Source organism: Girardinichthys multiradiatus, chromosome 14, assembly GCF_021462225.1.
Source record: "Girardinichthys multiradiatus isolate DD_20200921_A chromosome 14, DD_fGirMul_XY1, whole genome shotgun sequence".
NCBI lineage: Eukaryota > Metazoa > Chordata > Actinopteri > Cyprinodontiformes > Goodeidae > Girardinichthys > Girardinichthys multiradiatus.
Genome location: NC_061807.1, coordinates 42,512,077 through 42,534,593, shown reverse-complemented (window position 1 = coordinate 42,534,593; position 22,517 = coordinate 42,512,077). Strand labels below are relative to the sequence as shown.

Here is a 22,517-nt window from a genome sequence, read left to right as displayed (position 1 = left end):
TTTTTAATGCTTTAGCCCAGAACCAATTTAGTTTCATTTTCATAAGACAGCGGCCCAGTTTCTAAGTCATTTAGAATTAAACTAATGTAGGACATGTTGAACCAGGTCTCTGCCGTGGCTGGTTTCACTGAATGTAAATTATTGGGAATCAAACAACAAAAGGTTTACAATAATTTTACTTGGTTTTAGTTTTTTGTTAGAAGCTGAGGTGAAGGATGAAGAGAAACAGTTTAGAATTGATGAAAAAAACTTTTAGCTGAAGCAGATAATGATAAATGTTGTGATATTTTAAAAAAGTGTAAGTTTCTGCTCATTCTATCTGACAAAAGCTGTTCTTAACCCTCCTGTTGTCCTTGGGTCAAAATGACCCGCCACTGTGTTAAAACCCCCCAAAAAATCCACTAAATGCTATTTTTTTAACTTGAAATATTATGACTTTTCCTAGATTGGCCCCAACAATAGAAACAGTGAAATGTTGCTTTTATTCACATTTCCATATAAGCTGTACAAAAAAAAGGTACAAAGGTGGTCTTCGGGTTAAAATGACCCGTGAGACAAATAGAGTTGAAATCAAGGTCACAGAGTTATTTACACACCACAGAATGTTACAATGTTTTAGATGTGTTTCAGATCAATCAGTAGCAAAAGTAAAAAGGCAAATCAGGTGGTGTTCTCGCAGGCTTCAGAAGACCACCTGTTTATTTCCAGAGGTTATAAAGGTGCTGCAGATAACAGGACCCCAAATTCTGTCTGTGCTGAAGCCATGAGTGTGCATTATACTGCTGAAGATGCTGTAGAGCTGATTTTCTCAGATGTCCAGCAAGACAACTCCGATTCAGAAGAGGAAGTGGAGGATGTATCCGAAGAAGATGGGGAGGAATACAACCCAGAGCATGATGAATCATCTTCAGAAGAAGAATAAAACCCTGAAGCTGAAAGAGAGACTTTCCTTTCAAAAAATGACAAAATAACATGGTCCTCAGCAGCAAATGACCAACACGGCAGGCATGCAGAACAAAACATCATAAAGATGACCCCAGGACCCACAAGGTATGCCGTTTCTCATGCCCATGATATTGTCTCATTCTACCTATTTATCACACCAGCAATAGAAAAATAATCCTGGGGATGACAAATCTGGAGGGTTTTCACAAATATGGAGACAGCTGGAAAAAGACGGATGAGATTAACCTGCAGGCCTACTTAGGGCTGCTAATCTTAGCAGGTGTATACAGGTCCCGAGGTGAGGCTGCAGCTAGTCTATGGGATGCTGAGAGTGGAAGGCCAACTTTCCAAGCCACAATGCCACTCAAAGTCTTTCACACCTACTGAAGACTGCTACGATTTGATGACCGTGAGTCAAGACCAGCAAGACGTGTGACAGACAAACTTGCAGCCATAAGAGAGGTATGGGACAAGTGGGTGGAGCGGCTGCCCTACCTCTGCAATCCAGGGCCTGACGTAACAGTGGATGAACAACTGGTTCCATTTAGAGGTAATCTGTTTTCATATTTCTAATAAAAGTGATTTTCACTATTGATTTCTTTGACTGTTTTCTGTGACACTGATACTAATCACTGATGCTAATGTCTTTTGTCCAAAGGTCGTTGTCCTTTCCGGCAGTATATGCCCAGCACCCCAATCGAGATGGTTTGGGGTGAGCTGGACCGCAGAGTGAAGGTAAAAGGGCCAACAAGTGCTTAGCATCTCTGGGAACTCCTTCAAGACTATTGGAAAACCATTTCAGGTGACGACCTCTTGAACCTCATCAACAGAATGCCAAGAGTGTGCAGAGCAGTAATCAAAGCAAAAGTTGGCTACTTTGAAGAACCTAGAATATAAGACATATTTTCAGTTGTTTCACACTTTTTTGTTCAGCATATAATTCATTAATTCATAGTTTTGATGCCTTCAGTGTGAAGCTACAACATTCATAGTCATGAAAATAAAGACAACTCTTTGAATGAGAAGGTGTGTCCAAACGTTTGGTGTGTACTGTGTGTGTGTGTGTATGTATATATATATATATATATATATATATATATATATATATATACACACACACACAGGTCCTTCTCAAAATATTAGCATATTGTGTTAAAGTTCATTATTTTCCATAATGTAATGATGAAAATTTAACATTCATATATTTTAGATTCATTGCACACTAACTGAAATATTTCAGGTCTTTTATTGTCTTAATACAGATGATTTTGGCATACAGCTCATGAAAACCCAAAATTCCTATCTCACAAAATTAGCATATCATTAAAAGGGTCTCTAAACGAGCTATGAACCTAATCATCTGAATCAACGAGTTAACTCTAAACACCTGCAAAAGATTCCTGAGGCCTTTAAAACTCCCAGCCTGGTTCATCACTCAAAACCCCAATCATGGGTAAGACTGCCGACCTGACTGCTGTCCAGAAGGCCACTATTGACACCCTCAAGCAAGAGGGTAAGACACAGAAAGAAATTTCTGAACGAATAGGCTGTTCCCAGAGTGCTGTATCAAGGCACCTCAGTGGGAAGTCTGTGGGAAGGAAAAAGTGTGGCAGAAAACGCTGCACAACGAGAAGAGGTGACCGGACCCTGAGGAAGATTGTGGAGAAGGGCCGATTCCAGACCTTGGGGGACCTGCGGAAGCAGTGGACTGAGTCTGGAGTAGAAACATCCAGAGCCACCGTGCACAGGCGTGTGCAGGAAATGGGCTACAGGTGCCGCATTCCCCAGGTCAAGCCACTTTTGAACCAGAAACAGCGGCAGAAGCGCCTGACCTGGGCTACAGAGAAGCAGCACTGGACTGTTGCTCAGTGGTCCAAAGTACTTTTTTCGGATGAAAGCAAATTCTGCATGTCATTCGGAAATCAAGGTGCCAGAGTCTGGAGGAAGACTGGGGAGAAGGAAATGCCAAAATGCCAGAAGTCCAGTGTCAAGTACCCACAGTCAGTGATGGTCTGGGGTGCCGTGTCAGCTGCTGGTGTTGGTCCACTGTGTTTTATCAAGGGCAGGGTCAATACAGCTAGCTATCAGGAGATTTTGGAGCACTTCATGCTTCCATCTGCTGAAAAGCTTTATGGAGATGAAGATTTTGTTTTTCAGCAAGACCTGGCACCTGCTCACAGTGCCAAAACCACTGGTAAATGGTTTACTGACCATGGTATCACTGTGCTCAATTGGCCTGCCAACTCTCCTGACCTGAACCCCATAGAGAATCTGTGGGATATTGTGAAGAGAACGTTGAGAGACTCAAGACCCAACACTCTGGACGAGCTAAAGGCCGCTATCGAAGCATCCTGGGCCTCCATAAGACCTCAGCAGTGCCACAGGCTGATTGCCTCCATGCCACGCCGCATTGAAGCAGTCATTTCTGCAAAAGGATTCCCGACCAAGTATTGAGTGCATAACTGTACATGATTATTTGAAGGTTGACGTTTTTTGTATTAAAAACACTTTTCTTTTATTGGTCGGATGAAATATGCTAATTTTGTGAGATAGGAATTTTGGGTTTTCATGAGCTGTATGCCACAATCATCCGTATTAAGACAATAAAAGACCTGAAATATTTCAGTTAGTGTGCAATGAATCTAAAATATATGAATGTTAAATTTTCATCATGACATTATGGAAAATAATTAACTTTATCACAATATGCTAATATTTTGAGAAGGACCTGTACATAGGAACAGTTTTAGAGTTGATTTACTAAAATATGAGAATTAATTTCTTTCACTGGTTTGTTTTAAATCAACAGGATTTCCTAAAGTCAAAAGCCCTAAAACAAACTACAGGCTACTGTTTGAAACGGCTCAGCTCCTTTAAAATGTATTGTTCAAAAATGATATATTTTCCTAATTAAGGACAAATGTGCAAAAAAACCTTACCACAGGCCCACATATCCACAGGCTTGCCATATGGATCTTTCCTCAGGACTTCTGGAGACAAGTACCCCGGTGTACCAGCAAAACCTGAAACAGATAAACACACACACACACACACACACACACACACACACACACACTATAATTAAACTGGGCCATTTGGTATATGAGGAAGTCCATTAAAAACCTCAGGATTAAGTTTCATAGGACCCAGGGATTATTGGCCCTATAAAGCCAGATTTGAGTGGAGGTCTACAAGCTGGATCAAAGCAGAACACCCAGTATCATGTAGGACGCCTGGCTCAGCATCAGTAACATGCAGCCTACTTTTAAACTAGCCACATCCTGAGGCAAAGAGAAGGAATACAGCTTACAGTGAAGTTGAACCACAACATGAACTGGTTCCAGTCAAAAACTGGTGCTCAGGGATTGGACTAATTATTTTTCTGGTCTACAGGGAATGGTGAGAGAGAAATAGTTCTGAAGTGAAACTGAAACCAATATGTAGGTAACAGCCAAGAGCTGTGGCACACCTAATCCCTTCAGAAAACTAGATAAACTGTGACAGCAGCATAGGAACTGGCAATGAACTGAAACAGGTTGCTGTGTTATAAGAAAAAGCATCTGGGGGGGGGGGGGGGGGGGATTTTTTTTATTTAATATAAATACATAAAACATTTATGTAGCCCTTCAAATGAAATAACCATGTTGTTTATTAATACATGATAAAGAATAATGACCTAAACACTGACATGCAAGTGTACGTCGATCACCTTAAAATGCTGAGTAATTAATCAGTAATAATCAGCACTGCATTATAATCATTGTGTTTAAAACACATTAACTGCAGAAACCTGAAGGCAACTATACATGAACTTCTCATGAAGAGACAGGGAAATAATACCGAACATTAGAAACATTTCCACTTTTATTTTGTTTTTGCACATGCCATCTGTTGGTTGAGTGTCTGAGTGCTGTGTCTAAACTCAGGGGCTGCATTCTTCGAAGGACTTGTCTACATAGGCCGGGTGGCTGCAAAAACCAACACCTTGGTGCAGCAAACAGAAAGGACGGACCACACCATACCATATTTGGAAATGGTGCCATTGCACTCCGGAAATAAAGGGGGATCCATTTCAAAGATTAATATCCAATCATCAAAACATAGTTAAGAAACAATATATTTACAACCACTGTAGTTTGTTGGTTTTACTCTCTTTTATTAGAGCCACAGACACATAATATTTAAAAAACACATTTTGTAAACAAACAAAAAGATGAATGCCCAAGTCCAAAGGCTTATGTATTTCACAAAAAAATACTTGAAAACAATAAACATAAAGTCCAAGAGTGTGTGACAACTAAATGTGAAACAAATTGTATATAGAAAAGCTATGAATATTGTCTGTGCTTGGCAGGATGGTAATGGCCTTTGAAACATGTGAAATTAGATTTCACCTACATGAAAATTATCATTCATTAACAGGTGAGATGAACTGAACTAAATTTTCAGCATCATTCAAGTCAGAACACCTGATTCCCTTTGCAGTGTTAAGATGTTCTTCTTGCAACCAAGAGTACGAAGAATATTATTTTGCATAATAAGTCCCCTTTAATATTACTGCAGCTGTGAGCCTCGTAGAACAAAGATGAAGATTTAGATGTGATTATTTTACCCCATTTAAGGTTTAAAAGTTAATGTTTCCAAATGTTTTATCTGTACTTCTTCCTCAAGAGACCATTTGTTTACAGGTAATAATTTTTGTCCACAAGTTGAACACAAAACTCATGCAAACTCAGGCATCATAGTTAGTAGGAATAAGATGGATAACTTTAACGTATGTTGGAACAGTGTTTCATAGAGGGATCTACCATTTTCTCTACTTATTGTGGTCCCCTCAGGAACATATTTTCCACCTGTGGATAACATCAATTCAACCCAAAGTGGACCTCATCCAAACACGTTTCTTTCTTAGACTGGGAGGTATGATGAATTCAATCACATAGATGTATGGAAAGTTTGAAAAAAATTACCAAAGATCTATTTCAGTAAGTATGTACTTACCAAACCATGCCTGCTGGTCTCCCTGCACTTCAATAGCCAGGCCGAAATCAGCCAGTTTAACCGCTGCCCCCTTCAGCTTGCTGGCTAGGAGCAAGTTCTCTGGCTTGGGTTGGAGAAACAGAAATATCCTTTAATGTCTCATGGGAGCATAGTCATGTAAATATAAGTGGAAAATAAAGGACAAGATCAGAAAATAGGCTAGTTACAGACAGAGCTGTGAAGCTATGAGACAGATGCATGATGACTAAAGTTAGTGCTTAGCTGAGCTAGAGTCCAAGCTGCTTAATAACCGAGAAACCTCTAATGATGGCATTGTACAGTTATGGTCTAGCCCAATATGCAAAAAGATGCTTCATACTCATAAGTTGACTTCAGTAAGGAGTCCTAAGCTTCTGATCTCAGATCAGCTGGACAGGGACCTGCTGATGGACTCCGTTTAAACAGACTGAGGAAAGGGGGCGTGGAGCTGATGGTGTAGGGGTTAAGCGTGCGACTACAGTCCTCGAAGCAGCCATCCCGGGTTCGAGTCCCGGACCTGGCAACATTTGCCGAATGTCTCCCCCTCTCTCTACCCCACTTTTCCTGTCTGCCTACTGTCAAAAATAAAGGCCACTAGTGCCGAAAAAAAAAAACAGACTGAAGAAAGGGAAGGGCTTCAAAAAGCAATTCAAAAATAGGGTGAAGTGTCAACAAGTGTATGTACAAGTCACACACTTCTTGACATTTACAAAGCATTTTCTTTGATTGAGTAGTATCAGTAGTGAAAGCAGAAACTGCTCTCATTCTGAAACTAAAAAGCAGTGTGGACCCCAGCTAAGCAATAGGAAGAGCTCTGAATACAAGGACAGCTCTGGCAGATAAAGGGAAGAGCTTTCATTTATGAACTAACCTGACTCAGATGTGTTGAATCTATACAAATGAACACATTCATACTCTAAACTTTCATTCCACATCACAACCACAAACTGCAATCTATTTAATTGAGATTTCATGAAACAAAACACAAAGTACAGAATTACTGTAAAATGGAAGTAGAACTAATAGATGGTTTTTAAATTTAATCCACTGCAAGTAATAGCCTTCATGTGTGACGTAATGTAATTAAACCCAGTAGGTTAGTTAAGACAGGCTGGCCAAGTAGAGCAATGATCATAGAAGCATTTTTAAAGCCCTGGCAGAGCTGCTGAGAGAATCTCTTGACGGGACAACTATTAATTGCACACTCCACAAATCGGACCTGTGTTGATTAGGGGAACATCAACTGGTCAAAGAAAATCACGAGAAGTCTGTTTGCAGTTTGCCACAAACAATGTAAAGGACACAGCACACGTTTAAGAAGGACCTCTGCTGAGGTCATTCCAAAACTGAACTTATTGCCACCACGCAAAATGGTTTGCAGAAAACTAACTGTGCAGAACCCTGAACACACTATTCTCATTAAGAAATATGGTGGTGGCAGCATCATGCTGTGGGGATGCTTTTCTTCAGCCGGGACAGGGAGGACGATCAGAGTTGATGGAAAGATGGATGAAGCTAAATCCAGGACAATCCTAGAAGAAAACCTGTTAGAGGATGCAAAAAAGGCCCGGGACTGGGGTAGCAGCTCATCTTCCAGCAGGATGATGACTAGAGGTCGACCAATACAGACAGCATATCGAGTATCCCACCAGAGAAAACAACACATTGGGCCACGCTACATAATCTTAAAGTACAGTTTTAGGACTCTTTGATCACGGTCTGCTTTATCTTACTCCAACCTAAAGGCAAAAATTGAAAAGCCTCCTATCCGGTGGTTTAGACTGTTAGGAAGTGGACTGACGAGTTAAAGCAGATGTTACAGGCCTTCTTTGAGTGCACAGATTGGAGTGTTTGTGAAGCTGCCTCCATGAACCTAAACAGATTTACTGATGCTATGACATCATAAACAAGTTTTTGTAAGGACATGTGTGCAGACCAAGACCTTTGCACATATAAGAACAAACCATAGTTCACAACAGCGGAAGACATGTTGGACCAAAGAAGAGGCTTACAGCAGTTTAGATCAGGCTCTGTAAAAGCAAGGAAGAAACAAACTGACCAAGAAGATGAGGGGAGCCAGGAGGTTTATCATTGAGCTTACAAGCAGCTTCTCAGCTAATGATCTAGCAGCAGTCTGATGTAGCCTGCACACCACAGGAGCCCATCCTGCCACACTGTGACATCCCAGACATCCTCCATCAGAAGCTCACCTGGCTCACAGTGCCGGCATCCACGTGTCAGTGGAACACCAGCATTCTAACTGAGCTGCAGCAGCACAATTCGTACTGGTGCCACCAGGGGTGGGTTTTCATCCCACTCTTCTCCCTGTAAACAAATGACGGCACCTCAACAGAGCAGTCTGGTAAAATCCAGTAGTGAAGAAGACTCACTCAAGACTGTTATTTGCCTGATCCAGCCCAACGATGAATTTGCATTGTTGGGACCCACAGCTATGAGTTACAACAGGAAATGCTGTATGGACTTTTCTGGAACTTTCAAAATAAATTGCATTAACCTACTTCCAGCACAACTTAGAAATTCGGGGTAGCAGCGGACTTCCCATGATGCCACTGGCTGTATAAAAGAACCCCCCTTTTCAATGGCCCGATCTCTACCACCGGGACTCCGCTGAGAGACTGGCCAGAGAGGAACAGCGCGCCAATGTCTCTTTGCTGGCAAAAATACAAACTCTTCAAACTGGATCCAAGGGTGTCATACGATCATCAATCATATGCACTAAGATAAGTACAAATGAATCACTCTGTGTATCCGGTAGATTCATTCATGAACGGGAATTAAGGTACACGCCTGGCTTGACTTTCTTTCTGAGGCAGAAGCAAACGGTGTTCCAGAGGAGCCCCAGTAGAGAAGCTGTCTCTACAAGCCGAGTGAAGCGGTTTTCCCTGCCTCAGAGAAGGACTACAGGAGCCGCATCACCGTGGTTACGGTAACGTGCAGTTTGGCCGGCCAACAGAACAGCCGCCACTCCCCACAGCTAAGGAGGTTAGCTGTAGCTAACCGTTTAATGACTGTGGACGTCTCTTCAAACTTCGTTGTCGCCCGGACAACTCCTCAGCATGGTTCATGAGGTTAGGTTTTGGGCACAGAGTAATAGTGAAGGATTTGGATTGAAATGATCTAAACGTTTTTCATTTTTATGAAGTTTGGTTTTGTTTGTGTTGAACTCCGCTATCTCGGTGCACACGTGCTCAGGTTGTGTTCTTTGTTTGTATGTTTTTAAAGTTAAGACAAACTTTACTTGAAAGGTGATTTTAAACAGAAGATTGATCATAACGTGCTGTCCGCGCTTAAGCATTTTAACCCTTTTATTGACGGTATTTTTAAAGGTGTGTTTGATTCTGGTGCTAAGCTATCAGCCTCCTTTGTTAGCTTCAACTGCTAACATGTAAGGACACGTGCTTGCTGCCAAATAATATTTATCCAGAAAAGTTTGGCTCTTTTCCAAAATATTCCCTTAAGTATTTTACCATTTCCTTTAATAATATTTCTTTAAATATTATTTTAATAAACAAAGGCAGCTAATGAGACACCATTGAGAATTAGTCATCCAGAAGGTTGGTTTTATTCAGCAGATCATTATTTAAAACATTATTTTATTAAAATAATATTTTATCTGATCTTGCATTGTGAATGGTTGTCTAAGTTAGTTCCAAGACTAACTTAACTTCACTTCCAGATTCTTCAAGATAATCGTTGGTTCTCAAACATAAACATTGCATGGTAATGTTGCATCACTCCTTCAGTCATGGTTCTCAATCATCTTTAATCAACTTGTTTATATTGTACATAGCTCATTAGTCTTCCCTATTCTTTAATTCTGCTTGGTAGTTTAGTTGGGTTGTTTTAGCATAGTAAAGAGTTTGTTGATTGAAATATGTTTGACTTTGAGTTGACTTAATTTTGTTAATAAATTATTGTATTTTAAGAAATTGTGTGAATTCATTCCGTGTGTGCAGAGTTTTTGCCGTTCAATAATGTCAGAGCTTGGCTCACACCTTTCTATTTTGTCCTAATACCATTGCCTTACTGGGCTGGGATTCACAGGATAACCCTTAACAGACCAAAATATTATTTGATAAAATATTAAAATATTAATATCAAATAATATTCTCAGGTTCATAATCCTAACAGCATATAGAAGTTGATCAGGTAGTCCACTGTTGTAGTCCACTGTTGTGGTCAGAACCCACTGGAGCTTAACTTCCTCAAGATTCAAAACCAGCTGCCACAAGGACACCCTCAGGCGGTCCCTCAGATGAACACCTTGAAGCCAGAGTAGTCAGCTACTCTTCTGGGAAACAAAATTAGCATGTTCGCACTATTATAGAGTGCCTTTAAAAATTTATCTTGGGGTATACTTGTACTCTTCTGCTTCATCTGGGACCGGAACGTGGTGGCAGCAGACTCAGTAGAGACACCCAGACGTCCCTCTCCCCAGACACCTCCTCAAGCTCCTCCCGGGGGGAGCCCAAGGCGTTCCCAGGCCAGCCGAGAGACATAGTCCCCCCAGCGTGTCCTGGGCCGTGTCCTGAGCCTCCTCCCAGTGGGACGTGCCTGGAACACCTCCTGAGGAAGGTGTCCAGGAGGCATCCAGTATAGATGCCTGAGCCACCTAAACTGGCTCCTCACGATGTGGAGGAGCAGCGGCTCTAATCCGAGCTCCTCCCGGATGGCCAAGCTCCTCACCCCATCTCTAGGGAGTGCCCAGCCACCCTAAGGAGGAAGCTCATTTCAGCCGCTTGTATTCGGGATCTTATTCTTTCGGTCATGACCCAAAGTTCCTGACTATAGGTGAGTGCAGGAACGTAGACCGACCGGTAGATCAAGAGCACCACAACGGACCGGCACGGCGTCCCCATTACTGCGGTAGCTGCACCAATCCATCTGTCGATCTCCCGCTCCATTCTCCCCTCACTCGTGGTCAAGAGTTGGACAAGTGGACAAGACCCCAAGATACTAGATACGTAGAACATTGTCCACTCAGACTTTGTCTCAAACATCCCCCGGAATCTGGTCAGAGCTCTTCCGGAGGTGGGAGTTGAATACATCCCTGGCCGAGGGCCAGACGTTCCCAGCAGACCCTCACTATGCGCTTGGGCTTGCCAAGTCTGACCGGCTTTCTCCTCTTCCATTGGATCCAACTCACCACCAGGTGTTGATCAGTGGACGCCCAAAGGGGTACATGTACACCCAATATTTCTTTATCTCCTCTAAAGTTGATATATAAAACATAACACTATTTATATAAAGTTTTATGTTAAACCAGCTTGAAACAAACTGAAGGATGATTCCTCCCTTCATGTGTGTCAGGTGTTTGCTCCAACAGTCCATTTAACTAACTAACTAATGTTTCTGGAGCAGGTGATGTTTGGAAAGGTGGTTCTACATCAGAACAGATGTGAAAGGTTTTAGTTGATCGCTGCGTGGAGATTGGTGGAGTGATTCATTCTTTTAAACTGATTCATCCGAAGACAAAAAGCTTTAAACTCAAATGTATCAGAATGTACCATTATTACATACAGTCTCCATGAACTGTAGTTAGAGTCAAAAAGAAACTGGTCTACAGACCCTGCACACTCCTCCCACAGTGTGAGTCCTGCATGTGACAGACTGTCTTCACTGAACTGGGATTTGAGTTTTGAATATGAAAATGTATTTTAAATCACTATGTGTATCCTGGTGCACATTACTGGGACAAAGGGTCTTATGATGCCCATGGCTTCAGTGCCCACATGTGGTGTCTGGAGAGTATAGCAACCTAAGAGTAGCCTGCAGACGTCACACTTTAGAATAGGTTTTCTGAAAATTGAATTTCCTAATTTGACTTTTTTCTCTGTTCTTACGGTCCAAATTATTGAACCATTATAGGGTATTTCTTTCAGCAAAACAACTGCATATACAGTCATAAAGCACCAGAGTGTCACTGTTTAATAATAAACGATGGTATCAAAGGTTAGCAAAAGAACTGATACATATACAACAGTTTTAAACTGGACTGAATCCAAATCCTTATGATTCCTGTTGTTAATGTAAAAGTTAGAAGATTCACTACAGCACAGCCAGACACTGAAGGAAGTTAGAAAGGCAGTTTAACATTTTGACAGATCTTGGCCAAAAAGAAAAAGCAAACACTCTGAGGAAGATCTGTTTATTAATTGTTGACAATCATTTAGATAGAATTAGTGCAGTGTAATAAAGTATCAAGCCAAATGATTTGGTTTGAGGTGTTGCTGACAACTTTATTAGCCACTATGTTCCTTATATAAATCCTTTGCTGTTGTATTCCCAGCCCCTGATGGTTTGTATTGGGTTTCTAATGACCCAATGGCAGACAAGTACTTATTCATGAAATCATTGTGAGAAATTTACCACAACAAATGTTGTCTAAAACTGTAGAGACGTTTTTGTTCTCCCATTTACTGTACAGATAGCTGTTTTAAAGTTTAAGAGTCTAAGGTTGGAGCTGTTTTTTTTTTCTTTCATTTTTTCTATTTGAATCACTAATTCTTAACTTATAAAAGTTATACCAATCTATAACTGGACATTTAGAATGGAATAGATAAATAATCCAAAACTGATCTGTTGGTCTCTGGGAATTTGTAAGTGTGATTCTGGTTATGTATTTCTAAATAAATTGTTATGCAAAGCAAAGGTCAAAGAGCAATTTGTCTGGGTTGCCTGCAAACAAACACAAAAAGATGAAAAAACTGTGTGTGCGTATGTGTGTTTTCACCATCAATATTAGACACATCTATACCATGGTGTGTTCCACAGTGAATATGTTGAAGAGCCCATTTGTTTTTCAGTGTTTGTTTGTCTTAGAGTTTCAACAATGAGCCATGGCAGCTGCCTGGCAACAGCCAATCAGATCACTGAGACGCAGCAGTCATCCAATGCAAAATGCAAGTTTATTATTCCTAAAAGTAAACGGAACCTGGCACACACCCACTGCATTTGGTTACCAAATAAGATCTTTATGAACAAACCACACTGAGAAACACTGACTTTAGAAATGTAGAGAAAAATATAAACATGTTCAATACAGCAACAAAATCCTTTTAACCCAAAGAGCTCTCAAAGAGTTTATTTTAATTATGCATTAGCTCAATTTTAAAAGAAAACAGTTTTGATAAATAGGCCAAAAAAGATGGTTTGTTGGTAGAAGGGAAGTATTATGAGTTGAAAGTGAGAAGAAGTGAGAGTGTGAGGTCACAGGACAGTGATGTAAACGGTTTTCACAGTGTGTCTACTTACCTTCAGGTCACGGTGAACCACACCCATCTGGTGGCAGTGGAGCACAGCCTCTAGGATCTGCTGAATGCAATGACTGCATGCAAACACCAGGGGGCGTCGGATTAGTGAAAAACTCGCATACTGTGTATGGCTGTGCTTGCTTTGACACTTGAGCAGCTGCTGGTTGTGTTAGTGGTGAGACCTTGCAGGAATGTGAAGTCTGATTGGCCACAATCAGGAGCCATTCTGTTAACTCTATATATTCTAGATATATTATAATATCAGCACCCTACACTCATGCACAAACACAGCCAATTCTCTGCTCATGTTTCAAAACAAACCTGACCAACCGGAGGCAGGACCATGGAAGAGAGGAGGGAGGCAGGAGCTGAAGGAAGTCGTGGTCAACTTATTTCCTGTTCCTGATCTGTGCCCCAACTTAAAGAGGAAATAAATCCCAAATCACCTTTTTTTTGCAGATAAAATGTATAAACTGGCCATTTACAGGTGCTATCTTTATGTCACTGTGCTATTTTTAAATTTCACTTAAACTTGTTTAATCCCACAATTTTTGTCCTAACACCGCCCTCTTTGGGTTGAACGGTGGCTATTGCAGTTGAATTTTCCAAATGGTTCAGCTTGGTTCATGTCTACGTCACAGCCCCCTCGTTCAGCTATAAAACCATCTCACTCAGACACGCCCCCGTAGTGAGTCAGGAGTTGAAATTGCTCCTCCACTGCCGCCACGGCGCCAGCTTCAGGCACCGCCGAGTCAGCGCCTTGAACCAGCGGCAGCTCAAACTGATAAGGCTCAGGATTGCTGGGCTCCGTAAAACCTACCTTAACCTCCGATGGTGAGGGGGGTGAAAAATCCTCCACCTCAAAAGATCTATCCATAGCAAAACTACCAGCATCGTTCTGCTCACTCTCCATTTGTCAATATCCCAAATTAAGCTAGCTGTCGCTTTCCCTCGTCCACCTGACCACAGTCCCGCTTAATCCCCTCCATTCATTCCCACACTCTAATGTAGGAAACTGCGTCACATTATCGAGAACTTCAGGGTTAGAGGTTCATTACAGTAAAGAACATTTTAAGGATGTTCATGTGTGTTCACCAAGTGCCAGGTGGAGCAATGCAACTCCTGATATAATCCAAGTGAGAGGTTCTTCTTGTCAAAGGGAATGGGTTTCCTTATAGATCTCCAGAAGAACTTTGCCATGAATGAAGAGTGGAATCAAAATCAAAAGTGACAAAGATCAGCGAATAAATGAAAGTATTTTGTTTTCAATTCTTCTTTCATCATAATTCTTTATAGTTTACATGTTTATTCAATACAATTCAACATTGTCATCCCTTCATCTGTAGATTAACAGCATTACATACATAACTACAATAAAGTAATTATCAAATAATTCCATGATTAATCAAGTAATGGGATATGCTTTCTTCAACAGATGTGGCCCAACTCCAGCACCACCTGTACTTCACAGAACTTCTTGTTGGCATTGTTTTCCAAACCCAGGCCAGATGAACACTTGATTTTCACAACCAGAACCAACAGCTTTAACTGAACCTTTATATGTACGCCAAATGAGAGCTGTAGGTCTTATTTCCATATAGGAACACTCCACAGATGTGAGGGCTACAGCTGAGTCACTGGTGCCCCCCAGGGGTGTGTTCTATCCCCACTCCTCTTCTCTCTGTACACAAATGATTGCACCTCATCAGACTCGTCCGTGAAACTCCTTACGTTTGCAGACGACACCACTGTCATTGGACTGATCCAGGACGGTGATGAGTCTGCATACAGACAGCAGGTGGATCGGCTGGTACACTGGTGCGGTCAGAACTACCTTGAACTGAACCCACTCAAGTCTGTGGAAATGGTGGTGGACTTTCGGAGAACACCACCCCCATACACCACCCTCACCAACACTGTATCGGCCGTGGACCACTTCAGGTTCTTAGGAACCACCATCTCTGAGGACCTGAGATGGTCTTCGCACATAAACACTGTTCGAAAGAAGGCCCAACAGAGACTGTACTTCCTGAGGCAACTCAAGAAGTTCAACCTTCCACAGGAGCTGCTGGTCATCTTCTACACTGCCATCATTCAATCTGTCCTGTCTTCATCCATCTCAGTGTGGTTTGGCTCATCCACAAAACAGGACAGGTCCAGACTGCAACGAATAATCAGGACTGCAGAGAGAATAATCAGGGCTGACCTTCCCTCCATCCAGGACTTATACAGGTCTAGGGTCAAGAAAAGAGCTGCCAAAATCTCTGCAGACCCCACACACCCTGCACATAAACTGTTTAGAGTTTTACCTTCAGGCTGCCGCTACAGAGCACTGTTCACTAAAATCAGCCGCCACAGAGACAGTTTCTTCCCCCAGGCCGTTTCTCTGATGAACATTCAATAGAGTACAGAACAACAGCATACAGATGTTGCAAATGCACCTTTTCTATTAGATATGTGTATATTGTACATTGTAAATTGTAAATTTGTATATTCTGTAATGCAGAATATTGCATTGTACATTGTATATTGTACATTGTAAATTGTAAATTTGTATATTCTGTAATACAAAAACAGAACAAAAGAGCAAAGTGTACCGGAGTCAAATTCCTTGTTTGTATGCACGAACTTGGCAATAAAGCTGATTCTGACTTACTGCCTGCTGTGGAAACGTCTCTGTAACAGTGCATGGAGTTGTAATTGAACTGTTCCAGCCCTTGGCACAGGTGCTGCTTCTTATCAGAGAAAGAGAAGAACTGTTTGTTTTATCTCCACAACTATGTCATACTAGTCTCTCATTAGGGTTTGATACAATTATTATGTTTAAACCACAAGCTGTCCTTCCTCCTTGGCCCCATCATCTCTCAGGTCCCTGCCTGTTTCAGATCATGGCTTTAACATTGGGCTTCATGCATTTTGTGCTCTGTATAAAGGAAAGGCAAGCAATGACATCTACCCGGCCCAATGGCGACACTCGATCTGTCGCATACTTTCCAGCCGACCTGCCCGCAACTTTCTGCCACAGGTGAGCGGGAAAACTATCCAGCAGATGTGCAAGCAGAGGGCAGGTTGTGGCTTTGCCGGAGGCGACCCTCAGAAGAAGGTTAATTGGGTGACTGACCAGGCAGTTTAGAAGCAAGGGAAGGTGCCACAGGAGGGCAGACCGTTGTCACTCACTGACCTTCAGGTCCCTGTGTACTATGCCATTTATGTGGCAATGATTTACACTTTCTAGAATCTGCTGTATGCAGTGACTGTGGAGGAGACAGAGACACCGACCCAGAAGCATTAAGGAGAGGAAAAGGGAGAGTTTAGGTAACAGGCTGACAGAATACAAAAGCACGGGAAATAAGGCTGACAGGGAATAGTTCAGCTTTCCGTGGAATATGATTCCAAAGTTCACTTTTTTTTATAGTCAGTTTATTATGGGGCTAATTGTGCAACAAAAAAAAAAAGTTCACCAGATTTAATCGAAGCGGAGGGGTTAAATTCATTTAATTTAAAAGTGCAAATACCGCATTTTGGAGAAATAAATAAATAATAAATCAAAACTGACCTTTCTATTGTTTTAAAGCAGATAAGGTATTTTAAACACTTTGCTGAGCCACATACAGGTCCTTCTCAAAATATTAGCATATTGTGATGAAGTTCATTATTTTCCATAATGTCATGATGAAAATTTAACTTTCATATAATTTAGATTCATTGCACACTAACTGAAATATTTCAGGTCTTTTATTGTCTTAATACAGATGATTTTGGCATACAGCTCATGAAAACCCAAAATTCCTATCTCACAAAATTAGCATATCATTAAAAGGGTCTCTAAACGAGCTATGAACCTAATCACTGAATCAACGAGTTAACTCTAAACACCTGCAAAAGATTCCTGAGGCCTTTAAAACTCCCAGCCTGGTTCATCACTCAAAACCCCAATCATGGGTAAGACTGCCGACCTGACTGCTGTCCAGAAGGCCACTATTGACACCCTCAAGCAAGAGGGTAAGACACAGAAAGAAATTTCTGAACGAATAGGCTGTTCCCAGAGTGCTGTATCAAGGCACCTCAGTGGGAAGTCTGTGGGAAGGAAAAAGTGTGGCAGAAAACGCTGCACAACGAGAAGAGGTGACCGGAAATGGGCTACAGGTGCTGCATTCCCCAGGTCAACCCACTTTTGAACCAGAAACAGTCACTTAAATCACCTTTCTTCCCCATTCTGATGCTCGGTTTGAACTGCAGCAGATTGTCTTAACCATGTCTACATGCATTAAATTGCTGCCATGTGATTGGCTGATTAGAAATATGCATCAACGAGCAGTTGGACAGGTGTACCTAATAAAGTGGCCGGTGAGTGTATCTCTATAACAGAAAGTCACTACCTTCTATGGATATGGATAACATGGTATCTGGAACTGCACAGTGCTAGGATCTATACCTTAAACAAAAACAAAGTGTTTTCCTGATAGAAACGGTAATATCAATAATAAAAGTGAGGCCATTTATTAACTACACACAGAAATATATCTGAGTGAGCCCCCACCCCCTTGTTTACAGTTCTTTAGCAAAAAGAAACAAAGCTTTATCATTTTTCCAAAAGGAAAATCTGATTTGGGACATAGCAACATAAACTCCATTAAATCACACATTGCTTCACCAATTTAGCTGAATGTTCAACAGTTAGCGTACATGATTGGCTCCCGCTAACTTGCCCCTTCTCCCAGTTTTTGATGTGACTCTGACTAAAGTGGTCATCAAATGTATCCTTATCCAATCAGCAGCTGACAAAACTTACAGAAAGGTTGTTCTATAGATTCATAAAAAATGTGGAGTTAGTGTTCTCTCCTAAACTTTGTGCTAAGCTTCAACTTCAAGGAAGTCTGTGTTTTTCAGCGAGCCTTTTCACCATGGCTTATGTTGTTTTCACAGTCTCTACTCTGTGTGGAGACAGATCCCTACTTGCCAACATGAGCAAAATCTGTGCGATTCCGCGTCTTGTAGCGTACTTTGTTAAACTCCACAAATCTGTCTGCCTTTTTTGTATAGTGGAACTCATGGGGCCCTAGTGAAGCAGCACTAGCTTGAAGTGACTTTTTCAGGGCCAAATAGCTGACTGAGAAAACTAAGATGAGTTGCGGAGCTTGAGTTCTGTGATGTTACTTTACTAGCGTAGTTAAACCCTCACGGGTAAAAAAGACTGCTATGTTTTATACAACCACTGTTCCAATTCAAGAAATTACAAGCAGGCCAGGCTTACCTCAGCGCTCTTAAATCCCTGGGGAGGGTGCCAGTCTGTCTATCAGACATTTCTACTTTTGTCTCGAGTTGCCATCGTGTTGGAGTTCAGTATTCAATATAAGCTTTAGATTGTTGAATAAAATAAATATAACAGTTATGAGCTACAATCCTGAACACTAATGAAAAGGACCTAATAACGATTATATGTCTTTTAGCCAAGTGACTACTCTGACCTGACCAAATCCAGACAAGGCTGAGACAAAATGACAATAGAGTAGGGCCAAAATTTAGTCATTTTGATGTACATTTAGGTGAATTTGTATATGTCTTGGTTTTCTGGAGCCAATCTTAACACTAACTCTACAGGTATAGGCAGAAAGCTGAACTATTCCTTCAAGTCAGTAACAGACAAAAACACTTAGGACACATGTATGTGGTCTTCAAGTAATACAAACTGGCAGCTTCCATTTCTTAAACTTTTTTAATCAAGTGAACCCACAGCAAAACAGAATCTTATCAGAGAACAGTTTTTAAGATGAATCTAAAACTGTCATCTACTGATGATGATAAACTTCAAAGTTACTCATTCAGACAACATATAACGTGCGTGAAACATGTTACATCAAATTAAACTCTACTAAGCTGGATCTTTGTTGGAGAATGACCCTTCATAGGTCCATAAGGATTCTGTTTTGAGGGATTCCAATAAATCAGAGGGCGGTAGAGAGTGAAAGAAGAGAGCCCTTAATGAAAGAAGAGATTAATTTTGGTATCAAAGGCATGAAAGACACATATAAGGTGGACAGTTTTTAACAACTCATATTGACAAGTCAGAGATTTTAGAAATCTGAGGTTTGTGCTTTTATATGCCTTTAAAGTCCCAAAATAAAATAAAAAATATTTACCAGATTCTCAGTAATTCGGAATAAAAAATAAAAAAATCCAAACATCATGAGATCAGACTCAACACTGACCTGGCATCAGCTTCGCTGTAGTACTCCCTGGCAACAATGTCCTCAAACAGCTCTCCACCAGTAACTCTGGGGACAAGAGAAAACATAACACAGTTAGATAAAGTGGAAGACTAGCAAAGAGTAGAATCACATGGTTACTCCTGCATCTGCAGAAGAAGAAACCACTGATTTCCTTGAATGCTATGCATACTGGTCCATGTGCTGAAATGATATCGCCTTTCCGTGTTTGCATTTTTACCAGCAATTCCAAGGAACACAGATGGGAAAATGCATAATAGAGGGGAGGCATAGTAATAATTGAGCACTACATTGTATTCCATGCTGTGATTAAGCCTGTGGTGGTCATGAACAGCAGACAGTAATCCTACTAAAATATGACTGAAGCCAAGAGAAAATGAGAGCTCGATCCTTTTTTTTTCTAGCAGATATTTGGTAACTGATTTAATCAGAGCACATTAAATACAAAAGGAATAATGTGCAGCTTATGAAGACTGGTGTGTAACTGGGTAACCTCACAAAGTCAGAGAAGATAATACTCTGTTAGGCATGAACAGTTTAGCAAGTATCTAAACAGCAGCAGCAAAATGAAATCATTTAAATATTTGCAGACTGTGCACATAACTTCAAAATACAGTGATGTTAGTTCATGACGTCTTCTACTGCCCCTACTGATGTGCAAAAATGTTGTCCTCCATCACCCCAACTGGGTTGTAGAGAAACTCCGATCAGTGTATGTGGCATAAACAGCACCTCTTGTATTATGTAATTTACACAGAACTTTTGTAAAAGATGTAAATACATTTATCAAACACTTGACCTTGTCTGAAGCATTCTGATAGAAACCCATGTATGGGGTTGTTTCTAACCCAATGGATGGGACCTCCTCTAAAGCCAATCCAATTCCATTTCAAAAGCCTTTATTAATCCCGAAGGGTAATTAAATGTTGTTGCCACTAATATTGTACAAGTTGTTATAGTTGCTGATGGCTGTGGGCAAGAAGGATCTCCTATAGTGGTCAGTATTACAGCTGATCTGAAGAAGCCTCAGCCTGAAGACACTCTGTTGTTGTATGACAGTTTGATGAAGAGTATGTTTAGGGTTCTTCATAATGTTCTTCACTCTATGAAGAATCCTTCTTTGCACAATAATCCCCAGAGGTTCTACATGAGTCCCCAGAATAAAACCAGCAATCTTTCTCAGTTTGTAGAGCTGTTTTAGGTCACTGGGTCTGATGTTGTTACCCCACCACATGATGCCAGAAGAGATCACACTCTCCACAACAGACCTATAGAAGGTTTGCAGCATCTTTTTCTGAAATCTACAATCATCTCCTTTGTTTTATTCACATTCAAGATGAGATGATTGTTTCAACACAATGACACGAAGTGGTCCACCAGCTCCCTGGACTCACCTTCTTCTCCATCTCTGATCCACCCCACAACTGCGGAGTCATCTGATTATTTCTGTAGATAACATGACTCTGTCCTATACTGGAAGTCTGAGGATACAGAGTGAACAGCACGGCCATTTGGCTGTGGATAGGAGAGAATGATCTTAAACTTGTTCCTGAACTAAACCTATTGAAGAATGTGTTCAGTTCATTGGCTCTGTCCAGACATCCATATGTCTGATCCTACTACTGCTTGAAGCCTGTCATCTTCTTTATCCCTGACCACACATCTCTGATATTGTTTTGCTGGAGCTTGCCCCACAGCTTCCTGTACACCTCCTTGCAGTCTCTACTCTGGATTTTAAGTTGCTGCTGTAAACTCCTCAATAATTCCCTGTTTCCCTCTCTGAAGCCTCTTTCTCTCGCTTTGCAGTTCCTTCAGGTTGCTGGTGATCCAGGGTTTGTTTTTTAGCAAAGCCTCTTACTGTTTTGGTGTGGATGGTGTTATACATACAGAGGTTTATATAGTCAATGACACAGGTCAAAAGTAATGTCCTGTCCTGTCCTGTCCAGGAGCATGATGTACAAAGTATACCTCCGCACAAAAATCTTGCCGCGCAATATTTTACGCACTACCTGGTATGTAGAAAATTGCATGCAACGTGAAAGTGTGCATAAATCCATGCAAACTTTTGACCTGCTATGAAAATGTGCGAAAGCCACGCAAACCTTTTCAATCGACAATAATAAACTACAGAAAACTAAAACTCACCAAATCCACTGAAATGACTCCATTTAGCTTTATTCATTTAGTGCATCAAATCTGATGTTTTTTCACAAGTTTGAGCTTTTATGGTATAAACCAGAGCAATGAAACTGAATCACATTTATCCTCATACAATAACATAACACACCTCAAAAAATGATGGAAACAACCTTAGTTGGATGGAAACTGTGAAACTTCCCATTTTTGTCACCTGTAGATGTAAATGCGCATCGGTTTGTGAGCTAAGCAGCATAAAGTACATGTGAATCATTTAAGGGGCACTTTAATTCTCACTAAAAAGAAAAATTTGGTCAGATAGGCAGAATAATTCCTAACAAGTTGACAAACTCGAGACAATCACACATGTCCATAAACAGCTGCGCAAAGGTGGCAGCTTTCGCACAGCTGCAGGACATCACCAATGGAAGAAGAGTGTTTTTGTTTTTTTTCAGATATCGTACTGATCTGCTGGCACATAATGATGCATGGCTTATCAGCCAGTTTAGTTCATTATTTTGGAGCTCTGCATGGAGCTGGCCTCAGTGTTACAGCAGGAAACCAAGAGGAACCGTGCATCACCGGTGCCAGTTCAAGTTCTCACTACGCTGCGGTCCTTTCAACCAGAGCTTTTCAGATGGAGCTAAGTGACAGGTCGGGTATTTAACAGTCATCCCACTCATGCACTCATTCTGCTATAAGGGCACCAGCTGTGAGTGACAATGCTTTCATGAATAGAAATTTTATTCAATAAATGTGCAACCTATTTGTGATGTGCAAATGCAGTGGCACAATGGCCACCTCTACTCATGATTCCTTTATACTATAAAAATAATTATAATTAATCTAATAATAATAGTTGTGTTGGGAAAAAAAACTCCGTGCCCAATGGCTGGCTACTTGCAATTTTTAATTT

General features: G+C 41.1%; 1 protein-coding gene across 15 annotated transcripts in view; it reads right to left on the bottom strand.

Annotated features, from left to right (window-relative positions):
• The window catches only part of camk2d1 (calcium/calmodulin-dependent protein kinase (CaM kinase) II delta 1), a 143,368-nt gene that overhangs the window by 26,650 nt on the left and 94,201 nt on the right, over positions 1 to 22,517 (bottom strand). For 10 of the 15 annotated variants that reach the window (XM_047386738.1, XM_047386741.1, XM_047386736.1 and 7 more), the window contains exons 5-8: positions 19,448 to 19,513; positions 13,240 to 13,312; positions 5,947 to 6,049; positions 3,885 to 3,968 (exon numbers count right to left, since the gene is read on the bottom strand). In XM_047386738.1, the coding sequence (XP_047242694.1) occupies positions 3,885 to 3,968; positions 5,947 to 6,049; positions 13,240 to 13,312; positions 19,448 to 19,513 (326 nt within the window). Of the gene's footprint in view, positions 1 to 3,884; positions 3,969 to 5,946; positions 6,050 to 13,239; positions 13,313 to 16,419; positions 16,493 to 19,447; positions 19,514 to 22,517 lie in introns of all 15 variants that reach the window. The other 5 variants (XM_047386746.1, XM_047386747.1, XM_047386749.1 and 2 more) reach the window with 1 other exon arrangement.